Raw genomic sequence first — 27943 nt, 5'->3', positions numbered from 1 at the left:
ATAACGTGAAATATAAATTTTAATAAACAAAAAAGTACAAAAATCGTACAGAATAAAATCGAGAATAAAAAAGATAAGTATTACACGGAAACAGCCAAAGCCGTAATATTCACACTGTTCTTTAATTGATGACTACTTTCGGGTTGTCTGAAACCACTTTCAAAGCATCCACACAGGTAAAACATTGAATATTGCAACTTTGGCTGTTTCTGTATCATACTGGTCAACACAAGCTGATGTTCAGCAATTAATCCAACATGCTGGAAGTCCATAAAAAAGGCACTGTCGTTCTCCATATCGTTTGAAATGCATAACTTAAAAAAAAGATAGGCGATTAGAGGGACTTCGACTGAGCAAACACTGAAAGACACTTCAAAACATTTAGATGAAGTAAAATAAAAAGTTACTGTTAACAGAATAATCAAAATGCCCTTCTCGTTCAAATAAATACTCTCTCACACGTAAAGCCATGTATAAACGCACTTACGTCGAAAGCACAACTTGCCATGAACTGTAAATAATTGCGGACGGTGGGGAGAAATGAAGAACGAGATACCCCATACCCTACCGACCAATGAAGGATAGAAACAAAAAAAGAGCTATCGCTGGAGTACGTGAAACGGTGGCACAAAAAATTCAGCAAGACATGTGGTTTCTACACGGTGGTGTGCCAGCACATTTTGCAACTCCCTTCTGAGACCATCATGGTTGTAAGAAAAGGAGAAAGAATGTAACTTGACGTCCCGACGATGACGATTTCATTAGTGCATTAGTGACAAAGAAAAAATTTCGGATTAGGCAAGGATTGGGAAGGATGTCGGCCATACATTTGTCAAGGAAGCCATCCCAGTTTCACCTTCACTAGTTTAAGGAATCCGAGGAAAAACTGTACCTGGATGGCCGGTCGGGCATTTGAACTTGTTCCACGGTCGCAGGTTCGAATCCTGCCTCGGGCATGGATGTGTATGATGTCCTTAGGTTAGTTACGTTTAATTAGTTTGACAAGAGCAAGATCTGGTTATAGAGATTATAGATGCGGCACAAATGACTTAGCTAACGTCAGGCATTTTTCACTGATTAGTCCTGAGACTGGTTTGATGCAGCTCTCCATGCTACTCTATCCTGTGCAAGCCTCTTCATCTCCCAGTACCCACTGCAAACTACATCCTTCTGAATCTGCTTAGTGTAGTCATCTCTTGGTCTCCCTCTACGATTTTTACCCTCCACGCTGCCCTCCATTACTAAATTCGTGATCCCTTGATGCCTTAGAACATGCCCTACCAACCGATCACTTCTTCTGGCCAAGTTGTGCCACAAGCTTCTCTTCTCCCCAATCCTATTCAATACCTCCTCATTAGTTATGTGATCTGCCCATCCAATCTTCAGCATTCTTCTGTAGCACCACATTTCGAAAGCTTCTATTCTCTTCTTGTCCAAACTATTTATCGCCCATGTTTCACTTCCATATGTGGCTACACTCCATACAAATACTTTCAAATATGTCTTTCTGACACTTAAATCTATACTCGATGTTAACAAATTTCTCTTCTTCAGAAACGTTTTCCATGCCATTGCCAGTCTACATTTTATATCCTCTCTACTTCGACCATCATCAGTTATTTTGCTCCCCAAATAGCAAAACTCCTTTACTACTTTAAGTGTCTCATTTCCTAATCTAATTCCCTCACCATCACCAGACTTAATTCGACTACATTCGATTATCCTCGTTTTGCTTTTGTTGATGTTCATCTTATACCCCCCTTTCAAGACACTGTCCATTCCGTTCAACTGCTCTTCCAAGTCCTTTGCTGTCTTTTACAGAATTACAATGTCATCGGCGAACCTCAAAGTTTTATTTTCTTCTCCATGGATTTTAATACCTACTCCGAACTTTTCTTTTGTTTCCTTTATTGCTTGCTCAACATACAGATTGAATAACATCGGGGACGGGTTACAACCCTGTCTCACTCCCTTCCCAACCACTGTTTCCCTTTCATGCCCCTCGACTCTTATGACTGACATCTGGTTTCTGTACAAATTGTAAATAGCCTTTCTCTCCCTGTATTTTAGCTCTGCCACCTTCAGAATTTGAAAGAGAGTATTCCAGTCACCATTGTCAAAAGCTTTCTCTAAGTCTACAAATGCTAGAAACTTACGTTTGCCTTTCCTTAATCTTTCTTCTAAGACAAGTCGTAAGGTTAGTATTGCCTCACGTGTTCCAACATTTCTACGGAATCCAAACTGATCTTCCCCGAGGTCGGCTTCTACTACTTTTTCCATTCGTCTGTAAGGAATTCGCGTTAGTATTTTGCAGCTGTGACTTATTAAACTGATAGTTCGGTAATTTTCACATCTGTCAACACCTGCTTTCTTTGGGATTGGAATAATTATATTCTTCTTGAAGTCTGAGGGTATTTCACCTGTCTCATACATCTTGCTCACCAGATGGTAGAGTTTTGTCAGGACTGGCTCTCCCAAGGCCGTCAGTAGTTCCAATGGAATGTTGTCTACTCCGGGGGCCTTGTTTCGACTCAGGTCTTCCAGTGCTCTGTCAAACTCTTCACGCAGTATCGTATCTCCCATTTCATCTTCATCTATATCCTCTTCCATTTCCATAATATTGTCGTCAAGTACATCGCCCTTGTATAGACCCTCTATATACTCCTTCCACCTTTCTGCTTTCCCTTCTTTGCTTAGAACTGGGTTTCCATCTGAGCTCTTGATGTTCATACAGTTGGTTCTCTTATCTCTGAAGGTCTCTTTAATTTTCCTGTAGGCAATAACTATCTTACTCCTAGTGAGATAAGCCTCTACATCCTTACATTTGGCCTCTAGCCATCCCTGCTTAGCCATTTTGCACTTCCTGTCGATCTCATTTTTGAGACGTCTGTATTCCTTTTTGCCTGCTTCATTTACTGCATTTTTATATTTTCTCCTTTCATCAATTAAATTCAGTATTTCTTCTGTTACCCAAGGATTTCTACTAGCCCTCGTCTTTTTACCTACTTGATCCTGTGCTGCCTTCACTACTTCATCCCTCATAGCTACCCATTCTTCTTCTACTGTATTTCTTTCCCCCATGCCTGTCAATTATTCCCTTATGCTCTCCCTGAAACTCTGTACAACCTCAGGTTCTTTTAGTTTATCCATGTCCCATCTGCTTAAATTCCCACCTTTTTGCAGTTTCTTCAGTTTTAATCTACAGGTGATAACCAATAGATTGTGGTCGAGTCCACATCTGCCCCTGGAAATGTCTTACAATTTAAAACCTGTTTCCTAAATCTCTGTCTTACCATTATGTAATCTATCTGATACCTTTTAGTATCTCCAGCCTTCTTTTATGGTTCTTGAACCAAGTGTTACCTGTGATTAAGTTGTGCTCTGTGCAAAATTCTACCAGGCGGCTTCCTCTTTCATTTCTTTGCCCCAGTCCATATTTACCTACTATGTTTCCTTCTCTCCCTTTTCTTACTACCAAATTCCAGTCACACATGACTATTAAATTTTCATCACCCTTCACTATTTGAATAATTTCTTTTATTTGATCGTACATGTCTTCAATTTCTTCGTCATCTGCAGAGCTAGTTGGCATATAAACTTGTACTACTGTAGTAGGTGTGGACTTCGTATCTATCTTGGCCACAAGAGTGCGTTCACTATGCTGTTTGTAGTAGCTTACCCGCATTCCTATTTTCCTACTCATTATTAAACCTACTCCTGCATTACCCCTATTTGATTTTGTGTTTATAACCCTGTAATCACCTGACCAAAAGTCTTGTTCCTCCTGCCACCGAACTTCACTAATTCCCACTATATCTAACTTTAACCTATCCATTTCCCTTTTTAAATTTTCTAACCTACCTGCCCGATTAAGGGATCTGACATTCCACGCTCCGATCCGTAGAACGCCAGTTTCCTTTCTCCTGATAACGACATCCTCTTGAGTAGTCCCTGCCCGGAGATCCGAATGGGGGACTATTTTACCTCCGGAATATTTTACTCAAGAGGACGCCATCATCATTTAATCATACAGTAAAGCTGCATGTCCTCGGGAAAAATTACGGCCGTAGTTTCCCCTTGCTTTCAGCCGTTCGCAGTACCAGCACGGCAAGGCCGTTTTGGTTATTGTTACAAGGCCAGACCAGTCAATCATCCAGACTGTTGCCCCTGCAACTACTGAAAAGGCTGCTGCCCCTCTTCAGGAACCACACGTTTGTCTGGTCTCTCAACAGATACCCCTCCGTTGTGGTTGCACCTACGGTACGGCTATCTGCATCGCTGAGGCACGCAAGCCTCCCCACCAACGGCAAGGTCCATGGTTCATATATGTATACACAATTTCAGTCACGTTCAAGGTTCCGTGGTTGCTTTGGAAAGACTTACAGTCGTGCTAGCATCTTGTTATGCCTCCTAATCTAGATGAGTACGTAATTACTACTCGATACTCTGCAGCTGTTGCGTGTCTCGGCTCTATTTTGGTAACTCATTAAAACCGTGCTAGCTGCGATCACTCTATTTCTAATTATATTGTTTGCCAAAGCGCTGTTACTGAGAGCAGCGCTCTACCGTGTTGTTTCGAAAGGATACAGACTCAGCTGTTGGTGCATTGAGGAGAAGAACGATCATTAGCTCACTGCTGTGGAAATTATTGACCACTAGACAACATGCAGTATGAGTAGGAATGAGCAGGACCTGGAGGTACTACTCTTCGTCGGAATGCAACACGTTATATGAACTTGTAACGGTGGGAAACGTAAACAGATTTTATCTCGATAAGGCTTTATCTCTGCCGTTACGTGTACGAGTCAATGGCAGTAGTCACACTCCGGAAGGATGTTACGTGCATCCTTTAAATCATTCCGTGTGATCAAGAGTAGTGATTCTTTGAGAAGTATTACTGGAGGCACAGCGCTGACGACATTCGAGTACAACGTTTAAACGTAAACAGTTCGATGAACACAACGCATTATTTCCCAATTCAAGAAAAACAGCTTGAGGCGAATACATACAGATTTCATCCGACAGTTGTGGTGTAATAAACAAATTTACTGCTTTTGAATACCATTGTTTTTTCACGCATTTTGCTAAACTATTACAAATTTTCACTAGCAATATATTATCGTCCTTCATGTACATATCGCGTTATTACCATTACAGTGAAACTACAACAATTACAGACCACAGGATCTCAAACAGTTCCTATTTCCATGCACTCTTCTTAATTATAAGGGACGATCAAAAAATTTTCCTTTCTATGGCTACACTAATGCATTGCCTACATCGGAGTCGCGCTGTGTTGAATATACGCTGCAGCAACATTTTCAAACGGAAACGTTTTGATCGTACGTTATGCAGTAGGTGGATGTGATGTGTAGGATGGGGTTGGAGAAGGGGGACTACAGTTATTGTTCTGTTACGTGTACCGTTACACAGCGTAGGATAACTGGCGAAATACAAACAAAGATAAGGCTGTCACATCAAATATTTATAGTAGCTACAATCACTGTATATGCATTTTCTGCAAATATGCCAGGTCTGATGTCGATCATCAGATGCAGCGAGTTCTTCAGTATAATAAGTATTTCGATGTCTTACCAAATACCCATTTCTCCTCTCTTGTGAAATTTCGACAAATAGGATACACTGCTTTCACCATTGCGGTTCATCACTGCTACCGAGCAACTCATAAATTCAGTCTAAATTGCAGTAATTGTATTTCTTGTGTTTCACGCAGTCATAGTTTCCGCCTTTTCGTCATCAGGTCATCCCTACATCAACAACTGGTTCGGTGTACCTCGTCGATGCGGTTACAGTCAAATGTGCATCTGTGTATTTCATAAGGTATTTTAGATACACTGAGAGACGCAATCATGAGCTACCTACATTATGCGCAACGTCCCCGAGCACAAAGTTGGTGCAACGAATCATATGTGGCCGGATAAAGGTCAGGTGTGTTCCACCACATCAACGTCGTGTTCTGAGAAATGAGTGTGATGAAGTAGTGACACTGGGTGGTTCAACACCAGCCCTTTAAATTATATCAAACAAAACTATATCTAATGTAAACTCATTATTCAAGGAAACAAATGAAGCAGTCATTCAGCGAATTCGATCCCGCTTCAGTATCCATGGTAAAGAGATAGCAAAAAAGCAACAATGAACGGTACTTCAGCACCAAACACAAAATGTCAGACATTGTCGTACCACTATTATTCTTGCCTTAGTTCGTTCGTGAATAAGACACAGATCATAAAAGGAATGAAATAATGCAATGTATCGTGTAACTACCGCTATGCACTGAAGATCGGCTTATGAAAAATGAAAGGATATGAATGACGCCATTTTATGGTATGGACAGGAGAACAGGTATCTTACACTCAGACTAATACACTGGTTTGTACAACTTCAGGGAGAAAATAACTTCAGACTGATGTGTCACTTCGAAGTAACACAGCTCGGTGAAACTTGGACTATACATGTAAAGACGTGGTACGGTATAGCACAGATGGTAACTAAAAGAAATACATAATGAGAGAAACAGAAATGACACTTTCATCAAAGGCAACAATTACAGTGAAGTTGTCGCGATTCATTGTGATCCCCTGGACATTACACTACGTAATACTGTCGGTTTTCAAAAGTAACATGCAACTTATTTTATAAATGCAGTAAATAGCAGTTTCCAGCATAACATTTGTATCTATATCTACATCTACGTCTACATACATATATATTCCATGCTGTGTATGGCGGAGGGTACTTTCTACCTCTACTAAATCATTCCCGTTATCGTCACAAATAGAACGAGAGAAAAACGAACGTCTATACGCCTCCGTACGGGCCTTACTTTATCTCCGGGAAATGCACATTGGCGGTAGCAGAACGACTCTGCAGTCAGCCTCTAATGGAGGTTCTCTAAATGTTCTTATTAATGTTCTGCGAACAGAACGTCGTCTTCGCTCCAGGGATTCCCACTTGAAATCACGAAGCGTCTCTATAATACTTATTGGTGATCGAACCTACCGATATCAAGGCTAGCAGCCCCACTGTGATTTCCTTCGACGTGTCCTTTAATCCGCTCTGGCGGAGGACAGAAACACTCTAGCATAGTGGATCGCGATAAATGCACTCTCCTCTGTAGATGAACTACAATAGCCTAGAATTCTCGCAATAAACGAAAGCGATCGCCTTCCCTCTTACAGATGTTACGTGCACCTTGCATTTTCATTTCGCTTTGCATCGTTACGCCCAGGTATTTAGACGATGTGACTATGGCAAGCAACACGCTACTAATGCTGCAGCTGAACATTACGGATTTGATCTTCCTACTCGTCCGCATTAAGTTACATTTTGCCGTACTTAGAGCTGCTGCTGTTTAATGTCTGCAACTAGAAATTTTGTGTAAGTGATTTTATATCGTCCCGCTGATATTCTACGACGACAGACTCCCATACAGCAAAGTACCGTCAGCAAACAGCCGTAGACTGCTTCCTACCCTATCCGGCACATCATTTATGTGTGTAGAAAATAACAGCAGTCCTGTCAGACTTTCCTGACGATACACTCGTCTCTGGTGAACATTCGCCGTCGAGGACAACGCACTGGGTTGCATAACTTGAGTGTAGGCGTTCGCCATTGACGACAGTAGTGAGAGAGAAATGGCGCCCCATCGGTAACACCGTCGAGTACGCTCGAGCCTGGCACTCCGCCGGCAGGTGACTCGCCTCAGCTAATGCGTCGGAGAAACGAGGACGGGGAGCACGCTGGCACCCTGGCGACGCCGCATGATCCTCGCTGCACAGCCACGCGCCTCCCCTTGTGCCGTGCCCAAAACTCGGACCCGGCGCCTACACAGTGTGTCGATTTCCAACAGCGGCGATGACCGGGCGCTCGACCGCCTGGAGGAGGGGTTGTTCCGCAGCGGACGAGCAGCAGCAGCAGCAGCAGCAGCAGGCGGGCCGAAGGCGCGTCGCGGACACCGGGGTCTGCGCCCGAAGCCGAAGCCCGAGCCGCCGAACCGGTGCCGCTGGCCAGCGCGATAACCGCCGCGGGCAGAGATAAGCGGCGCGGCCAGCAGCGCACCGCGGGCACTCAGCCGAGCGCGGGCAGCCAGTGCAGCCGCAGACGCACACGCACACGCACAGCACAGCACAGCACAGTCGCCACCGCGCCCCTCATGGAGATGCTGCAGAGCCTCAACGCGCTCGCCACCAAGCTCTCGCCGCAGACGGACAGCAACGCCAACAAGGTGGGCGGCGGCGTGGGCGGCGTGTCGGTGAGCCAGCTGCGGCAGCTGCACAACAACAACCACCCGTACAGCAAGCCGCAGCGGCTGTCGCCCCAGCCGCAGGCCCAGCCCCAGGCGTCGCCCCAGCCGCTGGCGCAGCCGCAGCCGGTCCGCGACGCCGACGCCGACGCCGACGCCGACTCGCCCCCGCAGCCGGCCACCAACGGCCACCCCAGCCCGGACCCCGCCGAATCCGACGCCGACGCCGACGCCGACAAGGACGCAAAGTGAGTACAGCGCCCACTTGTCTGCATGCCCCACTCTCGAGCCGTCTCCTCTAGGCCGTCAGCTACAAGCGTCCAAGGAACACCTACATGTCTCAGAATCACAAATGAAGACGGCATTTTCCACTTGGGCTGTAGTTATGTAGCTGCTAGGGAGCCTTCCCGGTTTTTACGGTCGTGGTCCGTGAAACTTTTCCGTTCCCGACGTTTCGTATAGCGCTGCGCTGGACATCTTCTTAGGTACTCCAGCCGCCACTGAGCCTTGCCCACTGGCAGGGAAACTCGTCACAACCGTCAGTACCTCTGAGGATGTTCAGCGCGACTCTACACGAAACGTTGGGAATTGAAAAGTTTCGTGGACAAAGATCATACGAAACAGAACGATTCATCAGCATCTAAGAAATCTGGTCGCGAAAACCTTCAGTGTATTTACGTACACGACTTCTTTGTTCCACTACTAGCATAGACCTTTTAAGACATTATCTAGTGTTTAACTGGAAACGGTGCCATTTTTAAGTGCACGATAGATTGTTCACATTATTTGTTTCACTTCATTTTGGTTTAAAAATTTTACTACTGTTGTTGGTTTGACATACACTTGGTCCACATGCTCCAAGACCATCTAGAACGGTAGCACCTCTAACTGTAGTGACGCCGTGCTTGACGTGCGGGTTAGTCCGTCAGTGGGAGGAAGTGTGACTGAAAACGTGCAACAACAAACTGCGATTAGGGAACCTCACAGTCCGGCTCTGGTATGGTTACTGATTGCCACTAAGATGATGCGAAGCGTCTTTATTAGCCTTTGGGCTGGACATCGCACTTTGGCGCAAGCCTCCTACTACAGTGAACATACTCAAGAGTGTGCGATTTTGGAAGAACACACTCAATTCGTACAAGAGAGGACAGTTGGTCGGCTGGATCGCTAGCTTGAGAAAAGACAAAAGTGTCAAATCAGCTGTAAAGCTTTACTTGACACAAAACTTCTAAAAGTCGGAAACTAATTCTTAGCCTTTTCTTTCACCCAGGTCTATTCTAATGGCCAAACTTCCTGTATTTGTCCTTTTAACCCCTACATACTCATTTGTGTGCTTACCAGCTTTTAGTACCCTCATTATTTTATGTTCTTTTCTTTAATACATGTTTGTCTACGTTATTTTCTTTCTGTGGTCTTACACTTACCCAAACTACGTGGCTATATATATATTTTTGAACTCACTTTCCTGTGCCCACTCCACCACAACGAAACAGCAACAACTCATGAACGAGACAAAGGAAGATCTGCAACAGGGACGGTTAATGATAAATAAAAAAAAATATGATGCACGTTGCATTTCTAGCACAAACCGTGAGACTGATTAAAGTAGAGGAAAAATATTTCAGCGCGTCTCGTATGCAGGAAACCTCCCAATCGATGACGATTGTCTCGTGTATCTTTATCCCACTGAATTCCCTTAAGGATCCCAAGAAGATAGGCTCAAAGCATGTATTGTTCCTTGCGGTGACTCATCACCGTGTGAGGTAGTAGAAGCACAACAAGTAACTGCTGCATCACTGAATTCCCAACTTCGACACACATCGTCATTCAGAGACCTTCATATCGTAACTCACACGTTTCAGCGGTTTCTAAACCACATGTATCACGTATCTAATGTAAATCACTCACGTAAAACGTCTTCAAAGATGTACGCGCTGATCATCTTAATGCCCGTATTTTCAGTTTTAGCACGTCCGGCGGCTCTTTTTATGACGAGTTTTAGAGTATCAGTCATCAGTCCCATATTATGAAAGTGCTTTGGTATGTGATAGAAACAGCGTTCAATTGCATATAGGGAAATCTATATTTGTTTCAGCACGATAGGACATTAATAGCTTACAGAATTTGTACTGCATCAACATACTACCATTTGTCGGAAACGTTACTTCGATATTTGGAACCTTTTATAGAGCACAATTTTACGTGGAAGTTCGTGTATTTCTCCTATGTTCACTGAGATGAACAGCAATATCATCCGATCTAAACGACGTGTAACTTCCGCATTCCATTAACAAACAATATTTCTGCATCTATTTCTGTTTTTTTTTTTCTCACAATCAGGAATCCAGTGCCATATGTTGTCAGAAATCCAATAAATAATCTGGAGCAACGGAATGTTTGCACCGGAACCAGGCTTCACTATTTTAAAAATACCAAATTTCCACATGATATGGAAATTGGTCCGATGCGTGCACGAAGGACAAGTTATAACCCTGAAACGCTATCTTTGTTCACACTTGCTAGTCAGATATCAGATAGAGCCGCGTCGTTTCCGTAAGAACTGTTGCGGTGGCTGCAGAAATTTCTTGGGATCCTATTCTAGAAGCAAAATGCTATATATTTTGTTTCAATTAATAGTCTCTTGTAAAGAAGCTGCAGGTAATTTAATGACAGCTATGTTGTGATTGGAAGTTCTATGGCTAGGAGAGTATATGAGCTCATCTGTGCAGACGGTCACTTCCCGTTTACTTTATATGAGGCTAGGAATTTACCGCGATTTTAATGTTGTAACCGCTCTGTTGGAACGCGTATTGCCATAGTTATGGATTTCCTTAGTGAGGAAATCGTATTTGTGTTCGCCATTATGGACAACAAAAACTTGCTTGCCGCTGAAGCAAATGGAGAAAAGAATGGTTGTAATAGCACAGGACTATTCTGTTCCAGTATCAAAGATATCGATGTAATTTCCAAAGTACGCCAAGTATGGCGTCCATACTCTCGGGCAAGGGGAACCCCCTCCCCCCGTAGCTCCGCCCCCCATAGCTCTCAGGGAAAGGGAAAAATATAGTGTATGCAGGTGTTTTTCTTTCAAGTAAATGGTTTAAAAGACATTGTTAAGCAGGTATTTAACTGGGTCGGAACTAGAACTTCGTCTTCCACAATCTTAAAAAGGTCCCATACCCCCTGGTGTAGCCCCCCAACCCCTACAGAATATCATAGGGGCGCCCTTGAAATCGAGAACGTGTTATAGAACCTTTACTGTCTAAAATCAATTCGATTTAACGAATATCTTCGAAAGTTCCATTATGCTGTTCGCGGACGACTTTCACGAAAACCTGCAAAGGATCCATGGTTGGTGCAAGGCCCCTGAACGTAAATAAATGTAACGTATTGCCCATAAATAAGGAAAGAGATCCGTAACTGTTCGGTTGCGGCGTTGGCGAGAAATTATTAGAAAGAGAAACAGTCGAAAAAATGCGTAGGAGTAACCCTCACCAGGTTGATGTAACAGAAGCTGCGGCACGTTTCGTAGCGGAATAGTTTAGCAAACGGGAGAGTATTAGGGAGATGCTAAAAGAGTGACGTTGCTCTTCACGGAAAAGTTCATCGTTAAAATTTCGAGAGCGTACGTTCAGAGCAGAGTGGCGCCGCAAGTAACTTCCAGTCACGGATGTCTCGCAAAAAAGGGCCACGAGGAGAAATTTTGCTCATATGGAGATATATCGACAATCTCCATTCTCACACGCCATTCACGAACAGAACAGGGAAGAAGGGAAGTGATGTAACACTAAATTCCATTGAAGTCCACGTTTTCCTTTGATTTCAATACAGACTGGGGAAACGAACTGCTTGACTTATTGGAGAATGTGTTAACGGAATGAGTACTGAGTATTTTCAGTTTTTAAAGATACGAGGCAATTTTTTAAAAGTGGCGGTCTGTAGTAGTTAATACCGTCGGTCGCTTTCGTAATACGAGGTCTGTTGTTAAGGATATTGTTAAGAAATTAGCGAGAGAATACCCTGTAGTCTGTTATTCGAAGCAATCGTACTCGAACTTCCACGTAAAACGGTAGAGGCACATCCGTCGCTATGTTGCCATAAATGCTTCTCAGTAATCGAATCGGACAGGTGGTTTACGAGCACGAGTAGCCTCGGTGTTCGCGTGACCGGCCCTGGCTGCTGAAGTCTGCGCAGAATCTCCGCCGCCGAGCTCTCGGCCAGAGTGTACTCCGCGTAGGCGAGACGCCGGTAACTCCTTGGGGGCCGCTGGCTCCCGGGAGACGCGTGTTTCTTGCCGAGCAGGCGCGTCTGCCGCTGACGGCCGCCTTCTCGTCGCGCTGACGAGCAGCCGCGAGCGTCGGCGTCGGCGTCGCGTCGCAGCACCGCGCCGCCCCCCGCGTCATATATCGACGATCGCTTCGCCCGCTCCCATGATTTACTTTCCGATAACGCTTATCTGCCTCTCCGTCTCTCTTACCGACAGGCCGGTACAGTTGATTTCTGCGCGAGTGGGTACAGTCTGTTCCGCGTCGCTCTCGGGTGCGACCGTGCGCTAACAGTGTTCGGTTTCGGTCGTCTCTCGCGCCAAGAACGTTGTGCGGCTGAGCTGCTGCAAGCATCACAGGCAAGTGAGAGCTGCCGCGGCCTTATCTGTCCGACAGTTACGAGCGGAGCGTCCACAGTATCTCTTACGTGTAGTTCGTTGTATACGTTCTATATTTTATTTCCTTCCATTGTCTTTCTGTATTTAATTTTTGATGCTACCCTCTTTAACAGACTTGAAGTAGCGGTTGTTGTAAACACATATGCAAACATACATACACACACACACACACACACACACACACACACACACACACACACACACACACACACACACACACACACTGCACACACACAAAACAAGCAAACGCGCGTATTTATCTTCTATCGCTGGATCCGCTGTTTACGTGATTTGGCAAATTAACTCTATTTTAACGAAATTTCCTGGCAGATTAAAACTGTGTGCCCGACCGAGACTCGAACTCGGGACCGAGATACTGGAAGAACTAAAGCTGTGAGGACCGAGCGTGAGTCGTGCTTCGGTAGATCAGATGGTAGGGCACTTGCCCGCGAAAGGCAAAGGTCGGGCACACAGTTTTACTCTCCCAGGAAGTTTCATATCAGCGCACACTCCGCTGCAGAGGGAAAACCTCATTCTGGTAACTCTATTTTAGTTTTCGGCCCTATTTTCTTCCTGTCACCGTAGCCGTCAGTTGACCTAAAAGATGTGGTCATCTGTGCCACGTATACGCGGTAGTGAACAATGAAACAATCAAATGATAAATAATGCTGAAAAGCGTAGGTCCCCCGATAGGGCCTCATTTCTTATCTGGAAGTCGTACGTACCTTCATTTCCTGCGACACGAGCTACATCTGCATCTCCGTTTACATCCACGCTCTTCAAGCCCGGCCGCGCGGGATAGCCACGCAGTCTGTGGCTCCTTGCCACGGTTCGCGAAAGCGCTCGGGCATCGGTGTGTGTGCTGGCCTTAGCGTTAAGTTAGTTTAAGTTAGATTAAGTAGTGTTTAAGCCTAGAGACCTATCACCTCAGCAGTTTGGTCCAGTAGGAGCTTACCACAACTTTGTAAAATTTCTTCAAGACGCCTTGCGATGTGTGGTGGATGTTACTTTGCGTACCGCTGTTACTGCCAACCAGTGGACCCCCCCCCCCCCCCCCAAATCTCTTTGCTGCGCCGTTCCCGTTCGCGGGAATTACGATTGCCGGTAAATTTCCGCTTGGTCTCGAATCTTTCTAATTTTATCTTCGTGGCCTTTTGGTGAGATATACGTAGGAGGAAGTAAAATACCGGGTGGTTGTAATTAAAGTGCAGCTCTTCACAGAGATGCAGTGCGGCATGCAATTATCACATGGCAATGAAACTTGGCAGATGTTCTAATACGTTCATGGGGAACCGAGTGACGCTGGAAAAAAGTAGTTCCAATTTTGGCCAACAGGTGCAAATCTGGAGCTCTGCAGCATCTCGTCAACGCCTCCCGATGTCATATTAAACGAACTGTGTAAGCGACGGTTAATAACAACATCAACATTAGGCCTTCCTCACTTGTTTGACTTTTCTGTCCTCGTTCCCTTTCTAAATCATTACGTATGGAAACAGCTGCCTAAGTCTTTTTTGTACTCACAGCGTCACTTCTGCACCTGGTGCCCAAAACTGGAACTAATTTTCTCCGTAAATCGGTGCTGCATTAACGCATTTGAATATCTACCAAGTTGCGCTGCCATACGTAAATTATATCCTACGAAGGACCCCCTGAGTGGCTGCACTTTCGTTGTAACCACACGGCACTTGTTGACTTTACCAGGAAGGCACGCTCTCGTAACATTAACATTATACCACACTTTGATGCAGAACGTCTCTCATGCTGCACTGGAGTTGGGTGATCTCCGTAACGCTTTCCTGGTTACTAATTGCGCCTCTAGCGAAACGAGCTACTCTTCTTTGGATCTTCTCAGTTTCGACTATCACTTCTTTCTGGTACTGATCCCATCTGACGAGCCATAATTAAGTATTAGTCAAATGAGAGTTTTGTAAACTACCTTCTACGTTAATAGACTACATTTCCTGACCATTGTTCCACTGAATCTCAGTCTGGCAGCTCTCTTTTATGCGATCAGTGTTATGTCCTACCTGGGTTTCCGGGTTCGATTCCCGGCGGGGTCAGAGATTTTCTCTGCCTCGTGATGACTGGGTGTTGTGTGATGTCCTTAGGTTAGTTAGGTTTAAGTAGTTCTAAGTTCTAGAGGACTGATGACCATAGGTGTTAAGTCGCATAGTGCTCAGAGCCACTTGAATCATTTTTTTATGTGATAGTTCCAATTTAAATCACTCTGTTCGCACACCCTTAAATATTTTATGGAAGCAACTACTTCCAGCTATTGTTCTACAATTGCGAAATCATACAATAATTGGGCTTTCTGTCAATGTATACGCATTTGCTAACAGACGAACTGGATGGTGTTCCCTATCGTGAAAGGATGCATGATGTGTGCTGGCACACTTTCATGTGGCTGTTCGGAAATACTTGGCACGAATCTTCGACACGTTAACCCAGTCGTGGATCGCCAATACAATGACGTCGCAGGTCCCCCAACTTGAAACCGTTACAGTTTTCTTTTTCTTGTCTAGGGGTACTTACAAGTTTTGGTGCATTCCAATATTGACGATATTGCTGATGAAATCTGGAGGCGCATTGTGGTTGGTTGTCAATGCATTCGGAGAACGCCTGTGAGTTTTGAACGTGTGAGGGCATCAATGAGGAGATGTGCATTAACGGTGGCCATGTAGAATGCTTGTAATGCGTCTGTCCTGAAGGGCATATCTGCAGTTTGGATCCTCGGAGACTCTGTTCTAAGGTGTTCATTTATTCGGTCGTATGGTTTCGGGAGATATGTTTATTGAAATTATTTGCTTGTTTCGTTGTTCTCTAATAGCCCATTCCGTTTTTACATATAATAAACTCCCTGTATGTATAATACAGACAACATTGTCTGTGTTGCGCGGCTGTCTGTTGCTGTACTTAGGTTCTGTCGAGATCGCAATAACTGTTTATTGGCCGGTTTCGGCTTAAGTTAAGGCTATCCTCAGATCTTTTGGGCCACCTACGGCTGGTGCTTCCGGCTCCTCGGTTTTCATGCGATATCACGAATGTGTACGATCGTGGTATCACGTGAGAAACCGAGGGGCCCAAAAAAATCTGAAGATGGCCTTAACATAAGCCGAAACCGGCCAATAAACAGTTATTGCGATCTCGACTGTTGATTTTAACCCAAACTTTCTTCTAATCCTATGCAGTTCCTTTTACAGGCTAACTTAGCTTATACTCCTTTTAGTAACAAGATCTTGTCTGTATTGTTCCGTGAGAATATATACCCATTTATTGCCGGCCGCTGTGGTCGAGCGGTTCTAGGCGCTTCAATCCGGAACCGCGCTGCTGCTATGGTCGCACGTCCGAATCCTGCCTCGAGCGTGGATGTGTGTGACGTATTTAGGTTAGTTATGTTTAAGTAGTTCAAAATGGTTCAAATGGCTCTGAGCACTATGGGACTTAATATCTGAGGTCATCAGTCCCCTAGAACTTAGAAGTAATTAAACATAACTAACCTAAGGACATCACACACATCCATGCCCGAGGTAGGATTCGAACCTGCGACCGTAGCGGTAGCGCGGTTCCGGACTGTAGCGCCTACAACCGCTCGGCCACACTGGCCGGCCAGTAACGTCAACTGACCAGAAAATACCCGTGTCTAGCGACCAAACTTCGGTCCATTGACGTCAGTCACTTTTCTCACCAACGCATCACAATATTCGTAGTATATCAATTGTCATTATTCATCATTTGTTCAGTCTGAACGGCATCAAGTAGCTGTTATGGGTCGGCCGTGGTGGCCAAGTGGTTCTAGGTGCTACAGTCCGGAACCGCGCGACTGCTACGGTCGCAGGTTCGAATCCTGCCTCGGGAATGGATGTGTGTGATGTCCTTAGGTTAGGTAGGTTTAAGTAGTTCTAAGTTGTAGGGGACTGATGACCTCAGAAGTTAAGTCCCATAGTGCTGAGAGCCATTTGAACCATTTGCTGTTATGGACCGTAATCTCTTATTCCTAATATAAATCCAGCTTTGTTCTCTTATCTTCTATGTATAAAATTGCTATTTTTTTTTATCCCGTTCACAAAGTATACATGTGCTTAGACGTCATAATTTCCGAGCCGAAACTCATCTTAACGCTTGTTTTATTTCTTTGGAAAGTTTCTCCCACTATGTCCAATGTGTACGGCATCGCATGCCGACCTTTGTATCTTATCACCACGCAATTCTTTCTGGTACGCTGATGCAGACTGTATCTAAGCTGTTGGTTCGAAAGGACTTTTTAATCTTATATAATTTTACAATGTTAGAAATTTCTCCGATATTTTCCGCAGTGTGGGATTATGATCAGCTCCTTTTCACCACGTGATTGTTCTTTTCATTCTTGCTCTTTCTTTTTATTCATAAAATGGTCAGTAACGTCCTTCGGGTAAGCCGTTCGCTGACGCTACCTTTTAAAAATGGTTCAAATGGCTCTGAGCACTATGCGACTTAACTTCTGAGGTCATCAGTCGCCTAGAACTTAGAACTAATTAAACCCAACTAACCTAAAGGCATCACACACATTCATGCCCGAGGCAGGATTCGAACCTGTGACCGTAGCGCAGCACGGTTCCGGACTGAAGCGCCTAGAGCCACTCAACCACAGCAGCCGGCGAGTTAAGTGATCATACTTGTTTTTACATTGCTGGTAGATTTGTTACCGGTAGTGTCGAACAACAAACAACAAGTACATGTTACGGACCCCTGTAAACTTTCATTTAAGACTCCGCCTCCCCCCCCCCCCCCCCCCAACCGTTTTCCCTTCTTGGAACAATCCTGCATGACGTCTGCTGGGTGTTAGTCTCTATACCTTTATCTTTGTCTTCCTCTGCAAGTTATCATCGTACCAAAAATACTTTATATGTGACACTGTCTCTAGTTTTAACACATATATGACGATCTTTGATTTAAATGGTCCTTTTGACAAGAATATTAGAGCTTTATTTTAGTGATTGAAATGTTCGAAAAGGTGAACAGGGATATGGAGATGTGATTTTTTATCATGCCATTTGTAGCTAGTCCTCACTTGGATATTGGAGTTAATGGCGAAGATTACGTGACGGTTCACGAATCATTATTACTCTGTCATTACAACTGAGCAGTTCACATATCTCTGGCTTCATATTTTTAATCGACAGAGATAACTTCTTCCATACCTATTCTTACCAAATCATCGACATGTATACTAAATAATTTTGGAGATATGCTGTCGAATATTTTGTATTTCTGATGATAGCTTCCTTCCATTATCTGTGACAACACTTGTGCAAGTATAGATACTTTGAATGACTGTAACTAATAATTCCACTACCGTCTTCTCCAGTTGGTCTCCCCCCTACAAATTTTTGTTTACTCATTCCCGTGCATCACAAAGTCTATTAATGGTACACATGTATCAAAATTAAATTCTTTTTATTTTTGTATTGCCTGTAATACGTGTTCTATATCATCTCTTACTGCCAATTTACGATTTTTGGCGGTCAATAGGCGTCAGTCAATTGCGTAGTGTCAGTTCCTCTCGAAGCAGATCAGTGTTATGTGTTGCTTGTTTATAATGATGAGTAGCTACAGTGGCCTTCACTTACGTACAGCTATACAACACAACAATTAAGTGAAGTTTTAGAAGTTAACCACTGTTCATTCTTTGTAAGGTTTCACACAAACCACTTGAGCAGACTCTGCCCAAGAATAAACCCCTGGACTTCTTTGTGTGGCGGTACGATGAGTAGATAGGCTACACACGATAATAAATTTTCAGTTAGTGGTGAGACACTACAATGTGATGTGAGCGTCTATGTATCGTCATGACAACAGTAAAGCGGTATGATATTGGTAGCTGGGAGGCCCGTAGTGGTAGGCTTAGCCCCCTAATTGGAAAATTTTCCTTTCTCCTTGCACAGTGGCAGATTCCCTTCACGAAGTGCGAGAGATGCGTCTGCATATATCCGTTCCGCATAGGTAAGAGTGACTTTCGCATGCGAGCTTTAGTGTCTCGTTTACGTTCATGTGACGACGAGAGAGAAAAGGGAGAGGGTGAAACGCGGTACCGACGCACAGCCTGATACGCCAGAATAACATCAAGCGAGCCCCCTAGCATAACGTTCCTACCAGACGGACAGACTGGAAACGTCCTTGCTCGTCTCTCGTCTCGGAGCTTCTATAGCTCCGGGCGAAGACACTCTCGCGGCCATGACTGGCGCTGTGCTGTGTGCGTGACAAGTCACGCTCTGTTCGGTAGAGTTCCTCAAAAACGTTTATTGGCGGACCCATATGATTCTCGACACTAAGTCTACATAAGGGTCGCTGGACTGGTTTTCACCTGTGAAACAGAATTAAATTGTCACTACTCCTACACCAGTAGCCAATGACCTGTAGCAATCCAACTGCTTTCAAAAGAATCTCAAGTCCGACCACTGCTTTGGAAAAAAATAAACACTGCAGTCATTATGCGACCGCCCCACCCATTTAACAGATTCTCCTCCGTAAATACAACTGGATAACAATCTAACATCGAAACAGAGAAGGACACGCTCCCAAAAACAACACAAGTTTCCGCTGGAACAAATGGAATTCACAGTCTTTTTAGGACCTCGTCAAGCTCACGACGTTTTTTATCAAACACTAGATGCAGTGCCCGGCGGTCCTCGGGGTGTTTGATATCTGTCACACAAAGTGACTGCCCTGAGCTTTTTTGATACTCATAGCGAAGTCAAGCTGCGTGGGAAACTGCAATCTAGTAACTTTTGTTGGTACTATATCCACGGACTGCCTTAATGTCTGTATGGCATTGTGAATTTTAATAATAAAAATAACTCTGAAACACAAACTAAATTATCTTCTACAGTATGTGACACATGTACAGTGGCAACTAACCAATAAATAACAGTTTGCAATGATGTTTCTGTACAATTTTCGATCTTTCGCTCGACCCGCGATGTAGTGACGTGCGATGGTACTATCTCCAAGACGGGTGTTGCTGCTGTAGTTTAGTCTCGCGACAGGGATTACGGTCTCTTTAACACGATCTATTTAGTTTGTAAGCATTAAAAAAAATTGTTCAAATGGCTCTGAGCACTATGGGACTTAACATCTATGGTCATCAGCCCCCTAGAACTTAGAACTACTTAAACCTAACTAACCTAAGGACATCACACAACACCCAGCCATCATGAGTCAGAGTGTAAGCATTTCATTTTCCATTAATTTTCTTCTCTGTTTCATCTGAATGTAGAAGAGATCTTACGTAAATCGAGAAGAACTTTGAAGTAAACCATTCAAGTAGTCTTTGAGATGTTTAGTACCAATATTTTTCTTTTATATATTTATATATGTTGAGTATATTAAAAATATATAGCCTACGTCAGCCCAAATATTCATTAGGGGATGGTGTAGAAATTTGATGTGAATCGGCCGAGATCTGTTACAGGTCTTGGTAACATTGCTCCTCACATGTTGCGAAATCGTATGCAGTCATCTTTCTCTTTTCTTGACGGTAACTTTATAGGTCTTGGTAACAACTTTTCCCCTTTACATTACTCCTCACATGTTGCGAAATCGTATGCAGACAGTCATCTTTCTCTTGTCTTGAAGGTAACATGTGCAAAATTTCTTCAAGACCGGAGTTAAACTGTAGATCTGAATAACTGCAATGGAAGTAGGTGGGCAAGGCAGTTTGTGGTGCATTTTGTTAGTTTCCATCGGGGCAGGTATTCACTCAGGGGCAAACCTGTTGTTCTCCTTTGATTGACAGGTACTTAATCTATCCTTTTAGCAAAACAATAGGTGAAGTACCTGTCAAACAAAGGAGAACAATAGGTTTGCCCCTGAGTGCACACCTGCCCCTGATGGCAACCTGCACTAACAAAATGCACCACAAATCGCCTTGCCCACCTACTATTGGTTACCCTTTTTTATGTACACAGATTACCTCCAGCTAGCAGGCGTCTCCACGTTCTGGTATGGGACCTGTGTGCAACTAGCTAATGTTCACTCATTAAGTCGCAACCTTTCTCAAAAAGCGCAAGAAAAAACCTTATTGATTAGTGAGGATCACTGACTGCCGATGCCCTACACGTGATATTTTTAGAACTTCAGCCCTGCCTCACAGGGGCCCGGCTCCCGTCCTGCCCTGGCGAAGACTGCCGACGAGCTTCACATTTCGCAAGCCACTCGTATCACGAACTGGGGCCCTCTGGTCTCTTTCCATGCCTTTCGTCAGTCCTTCTTGCAATGGATCCCAGACCGTACGGCAATACTGTAGCTCACGGCGGTCAAGCGTAGTGTAGTGTAGGAAGTCGCCGGCGGGTGCTGCGCGGAAATAACACGTCACTGTCTAACGCACTACCCGTTTCCATAGTTACCTACGTAACGTTAATCGGTTTTGGCTGCCTTTTAAACCTCAGAAAATCGATAACTGTAAGTAACTGCGTTCTCAGCCTCACAATAAAATGCTGACTGCGTGAGACAAGGGTAATGCACTAACTGTGACACATCAGGCCCTTCTGCCTTCATTTCCCGGGACACAGCGACCCGTCGGCGAACAATATGGATATCAAGGCCGGAAAAGGCACAGCAATAAATCATATTCAATGAAGAATTCTTCCACTCTGCCACACACAAATGGAACAATGCACGTTGAAATCCAAAGACAACACAAGAAAACCGGAAAAAATTTAAAGGAAGGAAATCCTAATTACCAATAATGGCACATCAACATGCATTGAGAGTGTAACTCTTTTAGTAAATTTAAATCTAAAGTTACGCTATTAAGGTAATGCCCAGAAATTCCTGACACAACTCAAGTAGCTGCTAATACTTTGTTAAGTCACAGTAACACCCTTAGTGAGCCACAGGTTCTGTTGGAAACTAGTTACAGTAATAGAAAACTGAGAGTCCGGCAGTCCTTTACCAAAAAGAGTTCCTTCATCCCACACCTAAACTAACCAGAACTTCCCTTCAGCGGTGTATCTTGAGTCATATGTACTTTCCGCCATTCCTTGTAGAACTGCACACTCCACACTCTCCAATCCCACTGCTGCTGACCAACACCAGGCCAACACCGACTGACTCTGCTTCCTTCCAGCTCCCCTGGTGTGGTACGCGTTCTCGGCCTCTTCACCATTTTGATTAGTTGTCTCTTAAACAACCATAATGATGGGTTAAAATTGGTAACTCGTATTTCTTGCTCCTACCTGATGTAATTACTGGTATCGTCTGGAAATCACAATTATTATCTTTAACAGGAAAACAGAAGTTTGCTGCTGCTGGCCCACATCTGTTCGGTGTTCGTAAGTAGCCTCTGCGTTTCCGATCGCTATTGTTGCATAATAACAACTCCAGACATCGCACAGGCTTCCTGGCAGATATTGCCAACAATGGGTTAACTTTGCTGTGTCAGCGTTCCCGGAAAACTTGTGCCTGAGCGCATAAGCAAGCTGGCCTTTTAGCTTTCGAGAGACATGGCACAATGTATGCCGTTCCGTACCGACGAGTTGAGGACGCACACCACAAAAAAGTTCAAAAGTGGAACAAAATTCTTTAATTGTTGGTGACTTCTAATAACATCGCATTTTCTGAAAGGAAAAATGATGGAAAAGTGGGGTCCAGAACCTAAAAATACCTTTTAGCACACTCTTAGTAACATCAACGGATTTTCAATAACGTGTACTACGACGCCTGGGGTACTTTATGAGAACCACAAGGAACATTTTAAAACACTGCTAACTTCGTTTACTTTTGTGCACTTCTATGTGCAACATACTTTCTAAAGAGATGTCGATGTCAAAGTAACGTCCTGAACCTGAAAATATTGAAAGTAACATTTGCTGTGGAAACTTACATTTCCTGATGAGATTTAAATTTTTGTGTTAAGTTTAACTGGAAAATATAAAAAAATTGTGGAATCTGGTACAATATTTCATTATAAACAACCAATATCTTATCGACAATTTCAAAATACAAAGTAACTGACTGGGTCACGGTATTTTCAAAAGGAGTGTCTAAAGTATGAACCCTTTCCGCTCTTAGTATTGCGAGGGTTAATCGAAGACATTGTCGTAAAGCCTGGCTGTCGAACTTAATGTCACCACCTGCCGTACCCTAGCCAGCTAGATGCTGCAGATGAAAATATCTTCCACGGCCAAGATACGAACCCAGTACCTCCGAGTCGAGCGCCATCGTACAACGGTGCATTTGCGGCCTAGACTGCGGGGGTTGTTTCTGTTTTCACGTTTCTCACCTGCAATGTACACTTTACTGCAATTGGCTGTTCTCGGTGCCGAGTCTGTCGCCGATGTCGTTAGCACTGTCGAGGCGAACAAATGCGGCGAGACCCATCTTGCAGGCCCGACTTGCAGACTCGCGCCCGACCGCGGGGCCGCGGCGATTGCTGTGCAGAGTGACCGCGCGGCTGCTCTCGCGCTAACGAGGCCCGTAAATCTCTGGCGGCGGGAGCTTTCCCGCCGGCCGCCTGCTGCAGTTTAACGGCGCGGCCCGGAACCCCGCCCAGATGACGCCGGCCGGATTACTGCAACGACCTGACGAAATCCCGCGCCCAGGCTACTAAATAGCGCGCACAATCGGCGCTATTATACGCCATTAACCCCCACTCCATCAAGTCGCAGCGCCTCCGCCGCCCGCGGCTCTTCTCTGATGAATGCCAACTTCTGGAGTTCCACAGTCAAATTGCCGCCGACGTTCCGCTATCTTTGCAGGAATCTGATGGCCTGCGTTCCTGCCCGAGGCCTTCCGGGCGTATTAAACCCCAGCTACACTGAGCTCTGCAAACTGTGCCCATTCTAAATCGCGATAACTTCTGAAACTGTACCACTACTAATTTTCGAAGAGGTACTCTCCAATAGCGGAAGACGGCCGTCGAAGTAGAGCAGATGATTTCAACAATTCAATGTTAACCACGTTCTACAGCTATTGACGCGACTGTGCCGAATATAATGAAAGCATATGAAACAACGCGTGCAGTCACTAATATTAGTGACTGAGACTGTTGTTTAATAAGCTTTCACTGTATTTTAATAATTGCAAGCCTAAGCTCCCGTGGCTGTTCTAGTTACCAGCAAAATTCTTCAGGATATGTGACTGCATTGCTTATGTGTAAAATTTTCCAACGTTTCGGCCATTGTTGCAAATGGCCTTCCTCACGATGTATTTTTCCTGACAATGCAGTCATATACCCTGTAGAATTTGATTAGTCTTTTTTTAATAATTGTTCGGCAATACTATAAGTTTAGTGTGGCGTTACGTCCTATGTCCTAGAGAGGGTACAAAAAATGAAGTGAGCATATGGCTTCGCTGGCAGGGAGTCCCCATCCGGGAAGTTCGGCAGCCAGGTCCAAGTCTTATTTCAGTCGACGCCATATTGGGCGACTTGCGCGCCGGTGATGACAATGAAATAACGATGAGAACAATACAGCACCCAGTCCCCGAGCGGAGAAAATCTCCAACTCGGCCGGGACTCGAACCCGGGTCCGCTTGCATGAGAGGAGAGCATGGTACCATCTATTTTTTAATTATTTTTTTTCAGAGCTTAAGGGGGCACCCGGGTTTGAAGCGGGGACCTCTCGATCTGCAGCTTTTTTTTAAAAAAATCTGATTTTGTTCGTTTTACTTCGTTGTATCTGCTCAGGGCGGACGTCGTAAGACACTAGTACCAGTTGGTCGTTGATCCATTAACTCAGTTTTTTTTTTTATTACAGAGGGCAGCGAAGCCTCTGATAGAACACGCTGAGCTACCGTGCCGGGAGCTAAGCAGGCGGACTACGTTGCCTGGAGATTCTGCGTGTCTCTGACAAGGACAGTTCTGAGAACGTGGGGGGCGCTGGATAACTCAGTCCCTAATGGCGTTTTCCGTTTCGAGTACCGGTCTCACAGGCACTTGTATTCTCTCAGAAATTTTTAATTTATATTACTTTTCTTCAGAAGTCGCCTTGCACGCTTACAGAAACCCTGCCATATTGTTCGATCAGCCAGAACATTACGACCAACGACTCACACTCGATTTTAACCCGTCCAAGTGATAGCAGCGTCACCTGGCGAGGAAGGGCTGCCAGCCAGACACGGGCGTCAGTGAGTATGATATCTGTGTGCAGAACAGGAAAGGGGCGCGGTCTTCCTGAGTTTGGCAGAGGGCAGACTGTAATGGCCTGGAGGCTTTGCACGAGAAAATGGTTCGAGTGGCTCTAACCACTACGGGACTTCACATCTGGACTCGGGAGGATGACGGCTCAATCCCGCCTCCGGCCATGCGGAGTTAGGTTTTCCGTGATTTCCCTACATCGCTCCAGGCAAATGCCGGGATGGTTCCTTTGAAAGGGCACGGCCGATTTCCTTCCCGCCGGCCATGGTGGTCTCGCGGTTCTAGGCGCGCAGTCCGGAACCGTGCGACTGCTACGGTCGCAGGTTCGAATCCTGCCTCGGGCATGGATGTATGTTATGTCCTTAGGTTAGTTAGGTTTAAGTAGTTCTAAGTTCTAGGGCACTGATGACCTCAGATGTTAAGTCCCATCAGAGCCATTTCAACCATTTGAAATCAGAAAAATCACAAACACAAGGGGCTTTGAGGAAGAAGAGAGAAGAACTAACGTACATATGTGGACTGCGCAACGAAAACTAGCCAATTCGTTGCGTATGAAGGAATACTGGGCGAAAAGGAAGGGCAATAAATATTGATCGCGCATTATCCTAAGTGATCCATTCGCGAAGAAGAAGAAGAAAACAAATAAATTGCAGTGACGGATTCCCGATTGGAAACGGAGGAAAGAGGGTGCTATGAACAAGTGTCCGGAAATGGACGGTGTTCTTGCAACGACAGCAAATCGTTCCGGAATACTGTACACAGCTGCATCATTTCCACGTCACAACGGATGTTCAGAGTGGTCTCCATGGGATGGCGTGCACGCCTTGTCACGCAGGATCCTCATAATCGTACTTTACCTTACGCCATGTTGGCGGACCAGTTTACTGGAGCTTGTCCTGCAGACTGCGATCCTCCAGGTCTGGTGTACACACAGTCCGCCGCCTTGCTGAACGCTCGTCTGTGTGAAAGGGTCCACAAATGCCCAGGAAGGGCTCCAGGTGTTGTGTGATGTGGCGATGTGGCTGGTGTATGTGAGGGCACCGCTTTACACAAACACAACGCCGGCTTCTTCCGGACGTGAATACCGGACAGCTGTACTGCTTGGTTAATCACACTGCCTGCGACACACAACGGACACTCGGACATGGTCGCAGGAACTTTCATTCTTCAGTGCCATCTGCCGTGGCAACGATGCGTTTCTGGACACCCTTTCGTAGTACCTTTTTTTCCTCCGCTTCTAGTCAGGAAGCCGTCATTACAGTTTGTCGATTTTGTTAACGCTCACCTTGTATATACGTCGGGCATGGTGGTCTAGTTGTATGAAAACTGCGAGGGTGCGTGATCGAGGAAAGACTGCAGGACCTGATGGGATACCAGTTCGATTTTACACAGAGTACGCGAACGAACTTGCCCCCCTTCTTGCAGCGGTGTACCGTAGGTCTCCAGAAGAGCGTAGCGTTCCAAAGGATTGGAAAAGGGCACAGCTCATCCCTGTTTTCAAGAAGGGACGTCGAACAGATGTGCAGAAATGTAGACCTGTATCTCTAACGTCGATCAGTTGTAGGATTTTGGAACACGTATCACGTTCGAGCATAATGACTTTTCTGGAGAGAGAAATCTACTCTGTAGGAATCAGCATGGGTTTCGAAAAAGACGATCGTGTGAAACCCAGCTCGCGCTATTCGTCCACGAGACTCAGAGGGCCTTAGACACGGGTTCCCAGGTAGATGCCGTGTTTCTTTACTTCCCCAAGGCGTCCGATACAGTTCCCCACAGTCGTTTAATGAACAAAGTAAGAGCATACGGACTATCAGACTAATTGGGTGATTGGATTGAAGACCTTCTAGATAACAGAATTCTGCATGTCATTCTCAATGGAGAGAAGTCTTCCGAAGTAAGAGTGATTTCAGGTGTGCCGCAGAGGAGTGTTGTAGGACCATTGCTATTCACAATATATATAAATGACCTTGTGGATAACATCGGAAGTTCACTGAGGCTTTTTGCGGATTATGCTGTAGTATATCGAGAGGCTGTAACAATGGAAAATTGTACTGAAATGCAGGAAGATCTGCAACGAATTGACGCAAGGTGCAGGGAATGGCAATTGAATCTCAATGTAGACAAGTGTAATGTGCTGCGAATACATAGAAAGAAAGATCCTTTATCATTCAGTTACAATATAGCAGGTCAGCAACTGGAGGCAGTTAATTCCATCAATTATCTGGGAGTAGGCATTAGGATTGATTTAAAATGGAATGACCATGTAAAATTAATGGTTGGTAAAGCAGATGCCAAACTGAGATCCATTGGAAGAATGGTAAGGAAATGCAGTCCGAAAACAAAGGAAGTTTCGTAAACATACCTTCACCGAGGAGTCAAGCAGTATATTACTCCCTCCTACGTATATCTCGCGAAGAGACCATGAGGATAAAGTCAGAGAGATTAGAGCCCACGCAAAGGCATACCGACAATCTTCCTTTCCACGAGCGATATGAGACTGGAATAGAAGTGAGAACCGATATAGTCAAGGTACCCTCCGCCACACACCGTCAGGTGGTTTGCGGAGTATGGGTGTAGATGTAGATCGAGTGTCGGTCGGGTTACGGACTTTTATGTCTTCGATTCCACGCTAGACTATGGTCGTCTTCCCCTGGCTAGATTACAAGGGCATGTTATGGACACGCAAGTTCTTGAAGTGGCGTCAAGCGCAATGACTTATACGTGGCCACTGAGCCAAGCAAATTCATTATCATCACTTTCGTACGGAACCCCCAAAGCTCGAGTCCAAACCACGCTTGTCCGTCTCTTTTTTTTCACAAATTCCAGTGCCGACGAGAGGATGCAGAGAGTCACGTTTCCGCTCGTGCGGCTGATCGCCATTCTCATTGCCCCAATTAGT

The 27943-nt window shown here is 45.0% G+C and overlaps 1 protein-coding gene across 24 annotated transcripts in view; it reads left to right on the top strand.

Moving 5' to 3' along the window:
* Positions 1 to 27943, top strand: part of LOC126278218 (CUGBP Elav-like family member 2) — a 2351537-nt gene that overhangs the window by 1062078 nt on the left and 1261516 nt on the right. For all 24 annotated transcript variants that reach the window (XM_049978170.1, XM_049978179.1, XM_049978163.1 and 21 more), the window contains one exon: positions 7874 to 8514. In XM_049978170.1, the coding sequence (XP_049834127.1) occupies positions 8177 to 8514 (338 nt within the window). In that variant the 5' untranslated portion in view covers positions 7874 to 8176. The remainder of the gene's footprint in view (positions 1 to 7873; positions 8515 to 27943) is intronic.

The sequence above is a fragment of the Schistocerca gregaria genome, chromosome 6 (genome assembly GCF_023897955.1).
Source record: "Schistocerca gregaria isolate iqSchGreg1 chromosome 6, iqSchGreg1.2, whole genome shotgun sequence".
Classification (NCBI taxonomy): Eukaryota; Metazoa; Arthropoda; class Insecta; order Orthoptera; family Acrididae; genus Schistocerca; species Schistocerca gregaria.
Note: the sequence above shows the minus strand (reverse complement) of the source record. Positions and strands in the feature narration are given on the sequence as shown.